This window comes from Plecotus auritus (assembly GCF_963455305.1).
Source record: "Plecotus auritus genome assembly, chromosome: 3".
Classification (NCBI taxonomy): Eukaryota; Metazoa; Chordata; class Mammalia; order Chiroptera; family Vespertilionidae; genus Plecotus; species Plecotus auritus.
In genome coordinates, this window is record NC_137772.1 from 199,983,919 (window position 1) to 199,999,968 (window position 16,050).

At 40.5% G+C, this 16,050-nt stretch overlaps 1 protein-coding gene across 1 annotated transcript in view; it reads right to left on the minus strand.

The window, feature by feature from the left end:
- The window catches only part of PTPRO (protein tyrosine phosphatase receptor type O), a 213,447-nt gene that overhangs the window by 81,867 nt on the left and 115,530 nt on the right, over positions 1–16,050 (minus strand). Inside the window, exons 3-6 of the mRNA XM_080663098.1 lie at positions 11,691–11,849; positions 7,051–7,203; positions 4,879–5,319; positions 2,854–3,015 (exon numbers count right to left, since the gene is read on the minus strand). Of these exons, the coding sequence (XP_080519224.1) occupies positions 2,854–3,015; positions 4,879–5,319; positions 7,051–7,203; positions 11,691–11,849 (915 nt within the window). The remainder of the gene's footprint in view (positions 1–2,853; positions 3,016–4,878; positions 5,320–7,050; positions 7,204–11,690; positions 11,850–16,050) is intronic.

Genomic DNA, 16,050 nt, shown 5'->3' on the forward strand with positions numbered 1-16,050 from the left:
TAAAAAATTTGGCTCTCAAAAGAAATTTCAATTGTTGTACTGTTGATATTTGGCTCTGTTGACCAATGAGTTTGCCAACCACTGTGCTAGGATATTTGGTCTCTAGCAATAATTACTTTAAGATTCAAACTAGCTTCTACTATAGTTGTGTAAAAAAAAAAATCCAAATTTGGTAACAGTAGGATAGAAGAGGCAGGGTATGACTATATTAGAGAAGAAATGGGCAACAGGCTGGCTCAATTATAGAAGCTGGCTAAAACCTGGGGATAATTTGTGGACACGGTGGGTTCCTCATGATAAAATAGCTTTGTTTTCTTGAGTTTCTAAAGGGGTGATTGGCACTGTGCCTGACTCATAGGAAGGACTCCAGAATTATTTAGGTGATTATTACCTACAGAAATTCCCCATTGCAATTCCAATGTGCAACTTGCTTTCATTTGCTTAGGAAATATTTCCCCATTCCTTAATAGTAGCTGTCTTCCTAGGCTGGGACCCAGGACAGGAAAGGGAGCAAGTGGGATGCTAGTCGCAGGTTCACCATAACTGGGGCAGGGGAAATAACAATAATGATCATGGCAAAGAGATATAGCATGCATTACCTATGAGGCTCTATTTTGAGTCTATATGTGTTTATAAATCTAATCCCTTAATTTCCATAGCAAACCTGTGAGACAAGTACGAGTATTAATCTCAGTTTCAGACGAGGTAACTAAGGCAGGGGGAGGGTAAATGAGCTGGCATTCACACACAGAAAGTCTGGTTCTAAAACCCATACAGTGGCACAATATATATTTGTTGACTGTACAACAGAATTAATAAATAGGCAAATAGTATAATCCCAGGCTAGAATTTAATAGTTTGGTACCAGAAGCAAGATGTATACACAAATAAAATAAACCTAGAAAAATACCACACTCGTGTTGTGTGCTATGAAACAGTAGAAACTCAGGGAAGGGAAGAGCCAGCATGGCCAGAATAGTTGAGGGAGTTTTCTGGAAGCCGTTAACACTTGCAGGGGACTCGATAAGCAGATAAGGAAATGTTTTGGTTAATGGAACATTGTTAGCCTCATGGGAAGAACTGAATAGTAAACCTGGTTTGCATTCTCAAGGGATCTCATGGCAAAGATCTCCCATCGTGGGAAGCCACGGAAGGCAACTGTGACTTGTTTCTGCATGCCTTAAGGATCTTTCAGGCCTCCACCAGGGGTGACATTTTGGTTTCTTAAGTAAAAGTTTATACGGGACATTGTCAACATGTGTAAGCTACTAAATAAACTGATTTCTTGCTTCTGTCCTCCTCCTATTTCCCCTGCCCGCCCCCCCCCACCCCGAGAATTATTTGATGAAGGTGGTATTTTGCCTTTGCAGATGGTGATAAAGTATATGGTGGTCATTCTTTTTGGAGAGCAATGTTTACCCATTCCCTTCTGTTTCTTCTTTCTGCTGACAAGAGGCACATTAACGTCCCAATGAGTACAAATTGATTTTTAGCCTCTAAATTTCTGGTAACCAGAGTCAGATTACATAAAAATGTTACAAACATGCACCATTTGTGCAACTTTTATTTTTTAAAATAGATTTTTATTGATTTCAGAGAGGAAGGAAGAGGGAGAGAGAGAGATAGAAACATCAATGATGAGAGAGAATCATTGATTGACTGCCTCCTGCAAGCCCCCTACTGGGGACCAAGCCTGCAAACTGGGCATGTGCCCTTGATCAGAATAGAACCTGGGACCCTTCAGTCCACAGGCTGACACTATCCACTGAGCAAAACCAGCTAGGGCTTTGTGCAGCCTCTAGAAGCTACTTATTGCTCTGCTATTACTTTTTTTCTGTAGTCCTTACCTGAGGATATTTTCCCCCATTGATTTTTAGAGAGAGTGGAAGGGAGAATGGGGAAGGAAGGAGAGAGAGAGAAAAAACAAAAGAGAGATAGAGAGAGGGATGAGAGAGACACATTGATTGGTTACCTCCCGGAGCCGGGGATCGAACCTGCAACCCAGGTATGTGCCTTTGACCAGGTGTTGAACCCTAGACTTTTTGATTCATGGGCCAATGCTCTAACCACTGAGAAAAAAATGGGCCAGTGCTTTGCTATTACTTTTTATGGAATCAGTAGAAGCCATCCTGAGACTTAACATTGGGCCTTTTAGGATGCTCTAACTTTGTATTTTTGTGCCAACTTTATGGTGACCACATAGGTCTCACTGAACTTCAACCTTTGTCTTTTGCGCTCTATAAGCTCAACATTCTAACGAGACTTTTCACGCAGTCCAACAATATCAATTGTCATTACAACCTTAAACAAAAGTCATATTTCCCAAACTGTGTGTTCATGTCCTTTGAGACTTTGTTGTGCCTAGTGTGAAAGATCAGCTTAATAAATGTGCAATTAGCCCTAGCTGGTTTGGCTCAGTGGATAGAGCATCGGCCTATAGACTGAAGGGTGCCAGGTTCTATTCTGGTCAAGGGCACATGCCCCAGTTGCCGGCTCAATCCCCAGTACAGGGTGTTCAGGAGGCAGCCAATCAATGATTCTCTCTCATCATTGATGTTTCTGTCTCTTTCTCCCTCTCCCTGAAATTAATAAAAATATATTAAAAAATAAATGTGCAATTATCGCAATAATAAAAAAAGTCCTTAAGTTAAATCTGTAGGTTTGCGACTATTAAACACACATATATTTCCTTTGTTCTCAACATTTCCTGGATTTGGGACTCCCTTGACCTTGAAGAATTCTCAGAGTCTGAAAGGTGTGATGAATAGATGATGCCTGAGCATCATCATTAATCTCACCAGTTCCATTGTTCTAGCTCCCCTGTAAGTGCAAAACCATTTCTTTGGTACTTACTGATATAAAAACTGAGTGATTTTGCTGACTGACTTTTTCGAGTTTCACAAGATCCTGAGGAACTAAAGGTTGTCACAGATAACTTATATTTCCCAGGCTCCTTCAGTTCTGTAACAAATTCCTGTGCTTCTTCAGCCACTGTCAAATGTTCAGTAAAGTTTTCTAAATCATACATAAAAAGAGAAAATATATAAATGGATAACTGCAAAGGCCTTGACTACAGACAAGTTAATTCATTAAAAATGTATTTTTATATTGTCTTCTTTCTTTTGTCAAATTCAATTATACTTCTAAGCTAAAGGTACAATAATTAAAAGATGACAAAGGGTTTGAATTGATTTTCACAATAGTTTTAAATAACCAAACTACAATATGGTGTCCAAATCAATAAAACGAGGGTGAGTATATACAATGTATTTTTAAGTATGGTTTCCCAACAAAACTACATTCACAAAATAGAAATAGAATGTTAAGAGATAGCAATAATTAACTTTGTCATCCAGATATAAGGGCTAAAAAGTAAACAGCAACAAATATCCTGTAAGTTCCTTGTGGTAACATTAAATATCCAGAAATGCCTTATAATATTTAATTATTTCTAACTAGAACTAATTATTTAAAAATTATTTCTGGTTAGAAATAACTCCTGTGGATATATTTTCTGACACTTGTAATATTTTTCTTTTATTTGTTTGCTTCTAGAACTTTTAAAAATAAAAAATAATTTTTATATTGCTTCAAAGTCCGTCTCCTGATGTTTATTACTTCCTTTGAAGTTATCATCAGTTGGTGATTTTAATCGCCTTCCACAGAACACAGTGCAGTCAGATAACAGCACATTTGAACCTTTACAGAAATAGGTATTAAAAAAGAATTCTGAGTAACAAGACTCTATTTTCCATAGGATATACTGAGGAACAGACAAATAAAAGCCGGAATAAGAAAACTTAAAAAAAAAAAAAAAATACAAGTGATTCCAGGCAACTGTTACAACTTTTGACTCAGATTATTGAAAATGACTAAGGATTTCAGTTTTATACGGTAACTGGGTATGGTTTACTGCTCTATCATCTAGTCTAGAGGAATCCACAGATTTTGTATCTCATCCTACTGAATGAAATTGGGGCGAACAATATGTCATATATAAAATGACATGATCTTAATGCCCTAATCTGCAAATACAGTTGTCATTGTAACTTCAACTTTTGACAACTTGGCAACCTTTACAAGCCATACTGTGAGACTGGAAAGCATACAATGAAGTATGCTACTGTACAAACAAGACAAACAATGAATAACTATAAATAAGCTACCAAACAGCAGTTTAAATATTATTCGCGACTCAGATTTACTGAATGCCATGGCATTGCTTTTTATAAATTAGTGGGCTGAAATATAAAGAATGACTCTCAGATGCTGGATAAGTGAATACCATCGGTAATATGTTAGCTATGGTGAAAACACCAATTGCTGTGCACTTCCTGTTTTACTACCAGCTTCTCTGGAAAAATATGAGTGGAGTGGCGACCACAGAAGCACACACCAGGGAAATGAGAATAAGTAGAGGAGCCAACACAGGCTTGAAACTCCTGGGAAAGTAGCTATTTTGCCAGGAAGATTCTTTTGCTGCATGCTTCAAAAATGAATGAAAACAGAAAATTTCTCCAGGCTATTTTATAACGCGTGATGATAGTTAGACCTCTAGTTCAAAGTCTTTCCAATATAAGGTTTCCCTCAGCAACCTGGGCCTGGGGAATGGTGGGCAGTGAAAGGTGTACAGTGGCCAGTACCTGCAACTTAGGAACTAAGCAAACCTGCGGATTCTCATCCAATGCGCTCATTTTGTTTCCTGGTCTCAGCTCACCCTGGATGCTTAATTACATTCCTACCTTTCTTTATCATTTCTCTTTCGCTATTAACTGTCTCCCCTTGGTCTTTCTTCCTACACTTAAATTTGAGAATGTTTTCATTTCCTTCCCTTTGATTGTATCACTTCTTCTTCCCTCTGATCTCCTAGTGCTTTACCTTCTCTTTCTATGTGGATATGGAACCCATCAAAGGCAGTGGGTGGCTTTGGTGGCAACCAACTCAGTATCATTTGCACAGGGAAAGATGAGAAGGAGCCTGACGTTGGCTGCTCAGTCTCGCTGAGTGTGTCATTTCCATATCCCAGGGGAAGCGCCCTGGCAAAGTCATCTTCGCTTTCCGGAGTGGCAGATGCACTGTCCCACCAATATGGCTGGGGTGTAGTTTCATAGTCACTGCGGTTAACATCAGGCCAGGCAGAAGAAATGTTGCCAGAGGGAACTTCAGGAGTTTCATCTGTAAAACGGAGGAGTTTCTCTCTTCCCATTGTGTCTTGTGGCCTCATGAAGGATTCCTCTGGGAAACTGCCACTCTGTTCTTCCCAATTGTTTTTGTTCAAGTTTATGATACGAACTGAGATGTTTCGAGGTGGATAAGGGGCTGTAAGAGAAAGATACATTTTCTGAAAAAAGTTTCAAGTAATTTTTAAACTCTATTATAGTGAATGCATAATCTATTAACTAGGCAGATTTACAAAATAGAGTTTAGCTTAACTTACATATTTCTATGTTCTCATTTATACCAAGAACAATTGTGGTTTCCAGTACACATACATCTAAGATTTTGTGAGTGATGGGTTGACATTTGTATACCACTAGTCACAAACTAGCATACCTCTGGTTACTTTAACTTGTGATATACCATGCTTGTCCAAGTGGTAATTTATGGCTTTACGTCTCACCTCTCTAAAATGAAAAATAGGAGCACAAAATGTGCTTATGAATTATGGAAGCATACTTTTCTAGAAGTAGAAAATTATGAAGGCACATTGCATGGTCTTTACCTGCAATAGTTTCCACCTATTCTTCAAATAGCAGCTGAAATATCACCTCTCCCATGAAAGTCTAATAAAAGTTAATCTCGCCCTCCTTTGGTTTGTTATATAACTTTATACCTTTTTTATAACATTCATTGCATGCTGCCTTATAGAACATGTACAGAACATCTACCATTTTTGAGGACAGGGAACCTTTCTCACCAGTCTCTGTCTTCCTCTCAGTACTTAGAACAACTCCCAGGTAAAAGGATCTCAATTAATGTTTCTTTACTTGAATTGAATAATTAAAAATACAAATAAAATGTCTTAGATGTTGACATGAGTTAAAGTACATAGTTTCCTTGTCTTGGCCTAATAATGAGAATCATGACACAACTTACAATTTTGGATAGGAAGAGTCTCAGGGGTGATCTCATATAAGCCATTCCCAGTGTTCATATGAATGGACTCTCCAGCATTCCTACTGAGTACTTAGGCACATCAGTCACAGACAATTACATTGTCTAATTATATTAAACGCTTATGTTGGTATTGGTAATGGATATGTAGTAGGTGCATATTTGTTTTAACCATCTATTCTTCCACCCATCCATCCATTCCTCCATCCATCCATCCACCCATCCATCCATCATCAATGCATCCATCCCATATTAGTGTTGAATATCAGTTATACTACTAAAATTAAACACTACAAGTTTTAGATACATCTGAATCCCAATATTCTCCCTCAATAATCTAAATATCTGTACTCAAACATCTTCCATCTGTTTTTCTGCTATATGTGCATATAGAATAAGTGATGTCTACTTGATCCAGTTATTTCTTTTTTTTGGATCATGTATTTTTTAATTTAAAGATTATACATCTATGATTACATTGACATAGTTTAGAGTTTCCTTACTGAATATTTTGCTAGTTTCCTTTTACACTGATAGAAAATTTGTTTTAGATAATTTAAATACTTTTAAAAAATTATTTATTTTTAAAATACATTTTTATTGATTTCAGAGAGAGAAAGGAAGAGAGAGCTAGAAATATAAATGATGAGAGAGAATTATTGATTGGCTGCCTCCAGCACACGCCCTACTTGGGGACCGAGGCCACAACCCTGGTATATGCCCTTGACCGGAATTGAACCTGGGACCCTTTTTTCGGGAGGCTGATGTTCTATCCACTGAGCCAAATTGGCTAGGGCTGTTTTAGATTATTAAAAATATATATTTATTTTCTTTCTTAGTTCTGGAATAGAATTTTTCTTAGAATGATAAAAGTACACATACAACATATAATATAATTACATTTTTTTTCAGTAAATATAAATTTTCAGAACTTACCAGTTCTATGCTGTTTGGGTTCATGACTGACACCACTGTACTCCACGAGAGTACTTTTATTAAAAGTTGCCTCAGATACCAGCTGAAAGGTGATATTACTATAACATATTCCTGGCAGCCAATGATTAAATACTGTTTTTCCCTTAAAAAAATCTGGGAAAAGAAAGAAATCAATTATATTAAAATATTGAGCTTCTAAATGACACACACTTTTAGGAAGTTCTAATCAAAATAATAAAATATCAATAAATAGTATTTCTTTCAACTTCTAGCGTGGAAAGTAATAACAATTTGGTATAAGGTTAGAGATGAAAATATGAATTTTTAGAGTCAGTCCTGAAAAGATTTTGTGCAAGAATTGGATATAACTGAAGCTGAATTTTGATCCCAGGAACACTTGGTGTATTAAGTAGAGAACATGTATAGAAGTTGTGGAGATTAAGTTTATATTAGCTATTTACTTTAAGATGAAAACTAAAGGTATTTTGCCACTTTATGACTTAGAAAAAAGTAATTTTGCAAGAAATGTTTTTTCTAGGCTCACCTGTAAAAACTAGTGTGTTTTAAAAGTAGAATGGTTTTATCTGACAGTTGCAGACAAAACTTGCTCAAAAAAGGAAAAAAATAAGAACTTGGATTTAATTTAGAAAATAACAAATTTAGAAATCCAGTCTAAGTTAGAAAGAAATGAGAGAAAGAAATTAAAAACACCACTAATGAAATTAAAAGCCAAAAATAATTTTAAAGTTAATTGAAAAAAGAGACCATATTCACTTATTTTAAAACTCACGGCTTTTAACTCAGCAAAAGTTCCAGTGATTGCTTTTCAACCACTCATGAGCTTGTACTTGCGATGTAATAATAAACAAATAAGGCCCCACTTATTAATTTGCAGATAGTCTGTTTTCATTGAAAACAAAGAATGCAATAACTTGTGGAATTTATGTTTATGCTTATTTAAATATTTTAAAGTTATAAAAAACTGAAAAATGCACTGTGTATCTTCTAAACAGTGCCTCATTTAAAAAATAAGAAGTCTATGGAAGAAAGGAATTTGTAAAAGCAGCAAGTTAAAATGATATCTTTTTGGACACCATGACCTGTGTGTTTCAATATGCATACCCACCTCACCAATATATGTTTCCAGTTACAGCCGGTCAACTTTGACATCATCATTTAAGTCCTGGCAGAGAATTGTTGTAGTTGTTATAGTCTTGTGTCCTGAATATATATGTGTGTATATATATATATGTATATATATATACACACACATATACATACATACACTAGTGGCCCGGTGCATGAAATTCGTGCACATTAAAAGGGAATTAATTAGAGGAAATATTTTAATATTGCTATTTGCCCTTTCTCTATAATAAAAGTGTAGAGATGAAAGAAAGTTAGTAAAACGTATATGAAAATCTTCCTCCTGTCAGAGTCTGGGCCGCACCGTGGGACCCAGAGTCAAGTCCCTGCCCACCCACATGCACCTCAAAATTGCGCAAGACCCAGACCTGGCTGGCCCCACCCCCATTGGGTGAGATCTAGACCCAGCTGGCCCCACCCCTGTCAAGCCCCGCTGGGTGTGGGGCACAGCCTCAGGTCCCCCAGCCTGGTGCCAGGCAGGAGCACAACCTCAGGTCCCCTGGTGCATGCCAGGTGGGGGATGAGGCCTGAGGTCCCCCAGCCTGGCACCAGGGCGGGGGGAACGGCCTGAGGTCCCCCATCAAGCCCCACCAGGTGGGGTCGTGGCCTGAGGTCCCCTGTCAAACCCCACTGGGCGGAGGGGCACAGCTTGAAGTCCCCCGGCCCGGCGCCAGGGTGAAGGCATTGCCTGAGGTCCCCCGGCCCGGCTCTGAGGTGGGAAGTGTGGCCTGAGGTCTCCTGGCCTGGGCTGGGGTGGGTGGCATGCCTTGAGGTCTCCCATCAAGCCCCGCTTGGCGGAGGACGTGCCTTGAGGTCCCTCATCAAGAATTTATTTATCTTCTATAATTGAAACTTTGTAGGCTTGAGCAGAAGCCAGGGTCGGCCAGGGTGTGTGGGAAGCTTGGCTTCCTCCATCACCGGGGGTAGCATGAGGTCCCCAGTCAAGACCCGCTAGGCGGGGGATGCAGCCTCAGGTCCCCCGTCAAGCCCCGCTGGGTGGGGAGTACAGCCTCAATCCCCTGGTGCATGCCGAGCAGGGGGCGCAGCCTCAGGTTTCCCAGCGCACCCTCAGGTCCCCCGGCTCGGCACCTGGGTGGGGGCATGGCCTGAGGTCCCCTGTCAAGTCCTGCCAGGCGGGGGGGGCGCAGCCTGAGGTCCCCAGTCAAGCCCCACTGGGCGAGGGGTGAAGCCTCAGGTCCCCTGGCACATACCGGGCGGGGGGGCGCAGCCTCAGGTTCCCCAGCACACCCTCAGGTCCCCTGGCTCGGCACCTGGGCCAGGGGTGTGGCCTGAGGTCCCTTGTCAAGCCCCACCAGGCAGGGGGTGCAGACTGAAGTCCCCAGTCAAGCCCCGCTGGGCGGGGAGTGCAGCCTCAGGTCCCCTACCCCGGCCCAGCACCACGCAGCCTCAGGTCCCTGCTGATCGCATGTTACGGGAACCCTGCCTCCTCTGTGGGCGCAGCCATCTTGTGTTACAGGAACCCTGCCTCTGCTGTGAGCACAGCTATCTTGTGATGGCTTGAGGGTTAATTTGCATATTACCTCTTTATTATATAGGATATATATATATATACTTGAGGCCTGGTACAAGAAATTTGTGCACGGGGGGGGGGGGGGGTGGCGGGGAGAGGTGTCCCTCAGCCCGGCCTGCACCCTCTCCAATCTGGGACCCCTTGAAGGATGTCCTACTGCTGGTTTACAGGGATCAGATCTAAACTGGCAGTCGGACATCCCTCTCACAATCGGGGACTGCTGGCTCCTAACCGCTCACCTGCCTGCCTGCCTGATTGCCCCTAACCACTCTGCTGCTGGTCTGCTGGCCCCCAACTGCCCCCCGCCGTCAGCCTGCTCACCTGCAAATGGCCCCCCACCAGCCTGATCACCCCCAACTGCCCCCCGTGCCAGTGTGCTCACCCCCAACTGCCCCCCCTGCTGGCCTGATCACTCCAAACTGCCCCCCACACTGGCCTGATCACATCCAACTGACCCCCACTGACAGCCTGCTTGCCCCCAACTGGCCCCACTGCTGGTCTGCTTACCCTGAATGGCCCCACCCCCCACCAGCCTGATCACCCACAATTGCCCTCTCCTTTTGGCCTCTAACTGCCTCTACCTTGGCCCTGCCACCATGGCTTTGTCCATAAGAACATCTGGAAGGTCTCCTGGAAGGTCTCCCAGTCTAATTAGCATATTACCCTTTAATTAGTATAGATAGAGGCCTGGTGCACGGGTGGGGGCCAGCTGGGGTGCCTGGTCAGCCTGGGTGAGGGGCTGATGGCTGTTTGCAGGCTGGCCAAGCCCCCCAGCAGGGACTGTTACTGCATGAGGGTGTGGCCAGCCTGGGTGAGGGGCTGAGGGCCGTTTTCAGTCTGGCCACACCCCCTTCAGGGTGGGGGTCCCTGCTGGGGTGCCTTGCCAGCCTGGGTGAGGAGCTGATGGCTCCCAGCCCCTCCTTTTTTTCTTTTCTTTTTTTTTTTCAGCGCCTCCTTGAGTGGAGGCCAGGGCCAGCTGGAAGCAGGTATCTGGAATTTATTTATCTTCTATAATTGAAACTTTGTAGGCTTGAGCAGAGGCCAGGGTCGGCCAGGGCAGGCGGGAACCTTGGCTTCCTTCATCACCGGGGGCAACCCAAGCCTCCTGCTTGCTCTGGCTCTGTGGCCACCGCCATCTTTGTTGGGTTAATTTGCATACTCTCTGATTGGCTGGTGGGTGTAGCAGAGGTATGGTCAATTTGCATGTTTCTCTTTTATTAGTGTAGATATTCAGGACACAAGACTCACCCAAGGATATTTTTCCATTGATATTTTTTTTAAGAGAGAGTGGGAGAGGGAAAGACAGAGAGAAATATCGATATGAGAGAAACACATTAATTGGTTGCCTTCTGCACACACCCAGACTGGGGCCCCAGCCAAGGAGGAGCCTGCAACCAAGGTACATTCCCTTGATTGGAATCGAACCCAGGACCCTTTGGTGTGCAGGCTGACTATCCACTGAGCTAAACTGGCTAGGGTATGTCCTGAGTATTTAAGTTCCTCCACTTTGATTCACCTCCAGTGAAGTTGAACACCCTCTCTCTTCTCTCTCTCCCTCTCCATCCTTTCCCCCCACCTCCTAGCCAACCAAAGTCTACTGAGAATTTGGCTTGGTTCTTTTGAAACTATTAATTCCCCTGGGCTCTCTCTCTCTCTTCTCCCCACAGGAAATAAATTCATGTTACCTTTGGCAAGAATAACATGTTACCTTGGGAAGAATAACATGTCAGTGACAATAATTTTAGTATTTCTCATGCTTATGCATGAAACATGACTTTAATGAACCACATATTCTAAGACTCTTCATCACAAGATTGTCATGAATCAATAACTGTTTTAATGAGTTATGGTCAAATAGTGAACTATAAAATATAGTTAGAGCAAGAGTGAAGACCATTTGGCAAAAATCATGTAAACAGTAATAATCAATCATCATTTATTCCTTCTTCCTTTTGCCTCTTACCTTTATATAACATTGTCCGGAAGTCTTTACTTTCCCAATAGCTTATGTTTACTCTCGTGAAGACATTATATTTTTCTGGATAATGAATTTCAAACAGGACTCCTGTTTCAGGTGAAGGTTTATAGTCATATATTGAAACACTAGTTACAGGGAGAGGTTCTGCAGAAAAAGAGTAAATGAAGAAAAGGGAAATGGGGCAAAAGGGAGAAAGGCCATTATCCATACTTGGGAGTACCAAGGACTATGCCTACCAAAACTTTACACACATTTTTATCACCTGTGAGCATGAAATTTCTCAGTCCACATGAGCTGAGTGTTCTCCTTAGCAGTAATTAATAAAGTACATCTTATAGTGTTTCCTGCCTTTCATATAACTTTGATATTTATTTTTCCATTTGCCTGAATCTAAGAAGAACAAACAAAACATAAAAATAGTAACTCAACACCTTCAATTTACTTGTCAAGGAAAATTTAACAAGTGTGTGGCAGAATCTATATCTCCGGGTTCCTAGTTCATTTTTCTTTACCCCAAGCCAATAAAATTTGATATTAGTAACAAAGCAGTAACAGAAAATACATTTGACTATGACCAAGGGTAAATGCTTACATGATCATTTATTTCTTTGTGTAAACTTAGCACTTAATCTTTCTATGTTGAGTATAAGATTGCAAACCATCCTATGTTGTGATAATTAGAGTTTATGGTGTTTATCAAATTACTCTTTCTATGGAAGTTTTAAGTATGTTTATTCCTATTTTGTTCAAGTTGTTAATTCATCACAAAACTTTTTAAATACTTATTTTTTAAAAACTGTGATTGGTGTATGTCTGTATTTCCTCTGCATCCCACCCTTCAGCAAAAGCCTTGTAAAATGAGACAGTTCCCCCATGCATCTAAAGGAACTATTGGGTAATTTTTACTTGAATAAAATTTATTCAAGAAAATTAAAAAAAATAACTTGGTTTATAGTCAACTATTGCATTATAGAGAAAAAATACTTTGTTTCAAAGTTTTAAAAACAAGAGAGAAATTTTAAACAACCTACAAACTAAAGGAAAGCGATATCCTTAATTTAAATTTCACATTTTTTAAAATTTCAGTTTAATTAACATAGGAAACCAAATAAGACTTAGTTCATTCGACAAATAATTTATCGAGTTCCTACTTTGTCTCGGTATGTAGCTAAATAACTTTCCTTTTGTTCCTCAGGATCTTAACCTGCTTTTGCTTTGCTTTTGATTGAAGAGACTCAGGAAGGACTGAAATCACATGTTAAAGTATGATTTTCCCTGGAATTTTCTTAAAAAACAAGCCAACATCTATAAACACGTAAAGAGGCCTTTAGATTGCAGCATGTATTGTGCTCATTTCAATGTAGACGATGAGCTATAGTCTCTGTTAAAATGTTTCTATTTTATCTTTGCCTCCATCCCTGGTCTTCCTACTAAAGGCAGCAGTTACTCACTTCTGTGTCATGTAAACAAACAAAACAATCTCCCTCCTGAAGACTATTTCTCGTTGATTAATCCCAAAGAAGTATTGAGCCATCTGAAGGTGTTTCTTTCAACCCAGTCTAATTACTAACCCAGGGAGTCTACCGAGTCCAGCTATTGGCTCTGGATCTAAGAGAAACAAAATGAAAGCTATCAGCAGAAAGCTGCCACAGAGCAGTAATTCTTCCATTGCTGCAGTCCCGTTTCACATCCTCACTGGGGTTCTGTCCACTGAGCAGAGAAGATGGGGGTCCACTCAGTCTTTCCTGGCCTGAGATATGAAGTCTGCACATCAAAGTACATGCAAACTTTGAAATTCAAGGTGCACATGAGGATTAGAGCAGAGATATTTTATTTTGTGATTTGTTTGGCTGCCAGCCACTTGAATTATAAACTAAGAGAATTTTTTAAATGCCCACATACATGTTTGCTTCTTACATTTTTCCTCAGCTTTAGCATAAGTGACTCAGGTCAGCTGTCTATTCTGAAGTCCATGCCCAGGCATTACTGACCCATATTCAATCCAAAAATTACTGCTTTCAATGGAACTCAAATGCATTCTTTAAAAATATTTTACTATCTCTCATTATTACTAGTATTATTATTGTTACTAGAGGCCCAGTGCACAAAATTTGTGCACGGGTAGGGTCCCTAGCAGCTGCTGGCTGCCGGCCAGGGCCTCCCTTCCCTGGCTGCCTGCTGTGGCTGCCGGCCAGGGCCTCCCTTCCCTGGCTGCCTGCTGTGGCTGCTGGCCAGGGCCAGCTTGGGGAGAGGGGCTATGGGCGGTTGGCCGGCTTGCCCTGCCCCTGGTTGAACTCCCAGTTGAGGGGACAATTTGCATATTAGGCTTTTATTATATAGGATTATTAGAAAGTAATGATATGCCATAAACCAGTGCTGCTATTACTGTGTGTTTTTCAGTGATGACAAGGTTAAATCTTGATTTAATTCATTACTTCTTTCTCTGTAGCCACTCCATTACACTCTCATTTCTTATCTTAGAATCCAGGCTGGACTGGACAGAGAAATGGAGTTGTTAGCCAATATAAATTATTTTAAATGTTTATTTGGTCATAGATTGAGGTCTAACCTCTTTGGCAAAGTATTCTAGGTTGTTTCCAATTTTCCTAGCTACCCTTCCTATTATTAAGCTTTTGATCCTAACTCCTTGCAGTTCACAGGTGTGCCATGCTATGCATGCTTCCACTCTGCACATAATTCCCGTTGACTCTGTAACACTTTACAAACTCTGTTAATTTGACAAATTTTCATTACTTTTCAATGATTGTATGTTTCTGTGGTATCTCCCCAATGTTCTTTAGGAAGGCTAGGTAGGCACTCTCTCTTACATCATTCACAGATAGCATTTATCATATTTTGTAATGGCTTGTTTATTTGTCTTTTCCACTTTAGTATACCACCTTTGAGTGTGGGTATTTTTATTGATTTTTATTTCTCTGGCACCTAGGACATGGCATCAAGAATATAAGCAATAAATAAAGGTAGAAACTCATGAATTATTTTTATTTATAGTAGATGGATTTGTGTAGAATTTCATATTTGTAGAGTGTTTGTATGTGCGTTCTGCAGTATTTGCAGCCACTATCTTCAGGACTACTAGCTGAGGAGATATTTCCCCAATCTCTGAACAATAGTTTTTATGTATCATTTGATCTATTGAGAAACGGATTTTTCTATCTAAAGTGGGCACAACATACTGAAAGTTCTCAACCAGTTAAATATTAATCAGATGTCAGAGCCTAAGTGTTGTGAAACTCTTTTGAACTGGCCTAACAATGTGTTTGTGCTAAATTTATTCTTTGCCATGTTTCTCAGCTTTCTTAGAGAGCCCAGAGTCAGAACAACTACAGAGAAATATCAAAGGACTGCCCCAGGGCCAACTGCTTGGTCATTGCTTATTTCGTCAAAACAGTAAGTGACTGCAACAAAGGTCCGTTTTATTCTCAAGAACAACGTGTCAACTCTGTGAGTAGATGCTACAAATGTTTCCTAAACTTTTAAGGAAAGCTTCTCATTAGAAAAAATAAAGATGGCAAAATTACATCACCAACTAACAAATAAAGATCATTTTAGAGCTCAAAAGTAATCTTAGTAAACATGTATTTGAATTCCCTCTTTTTTTTTTTTGAGGAGAAAGCTGAACCCTAAATATTACCTCATGTCTAATGTCATAGAAATATTTGTGCATCAATACACAGTTTTTATATTCCCAACCTACGATCCCTTTCGAAATCTGAGATGATATAATTGAGCCTTTAAAAATGGGACAGAAGAGGAGAGACTGAAACCGCATTCAGTTTTACTTTTTGGAAATCAATGCCAGTTTCCTCTTCCGCTTAGGATGTAGAAAGCTGCAAGTCAATCTCATTTCCCAACACCCAACAACAAGAAGAAAAAGCAAAATACTTCATGAGATCATAACTTTTCAGGCATCTCTCAGAGAGGTGAGGTTACAAGGCAACCAAACAAAGTAAATTACAGAGTGACAAGCCCTCTGAGGACAGAAAGGACACTAGGTTTTACCTAGCTGAGCATGGCAGGAAGAGTTCAAGCAGAAAAGAAGAAAGCAACTAAGATTTCAATGAATTCATAAGGATGCGGTGTTCTCAATGACAGTGTAGAACTGCTCTGTCCAGGAAGTTAGTTACTAGCCCCTTAGGGCTATTTAAATTACACTTACGAAAGAATCCACCAAGATGAAATGAAATTAAGAATTAGTGGTAACTGGACTGGATAATGCAGATATAGAACATTCCCATCTCTCCAAAGTTCTAGGACAATGCTGGTTTAGAATGACTGGGAGTCCCAGACACAAGTTGAGTCCATGGTCTCTCTCCAGTTCTTC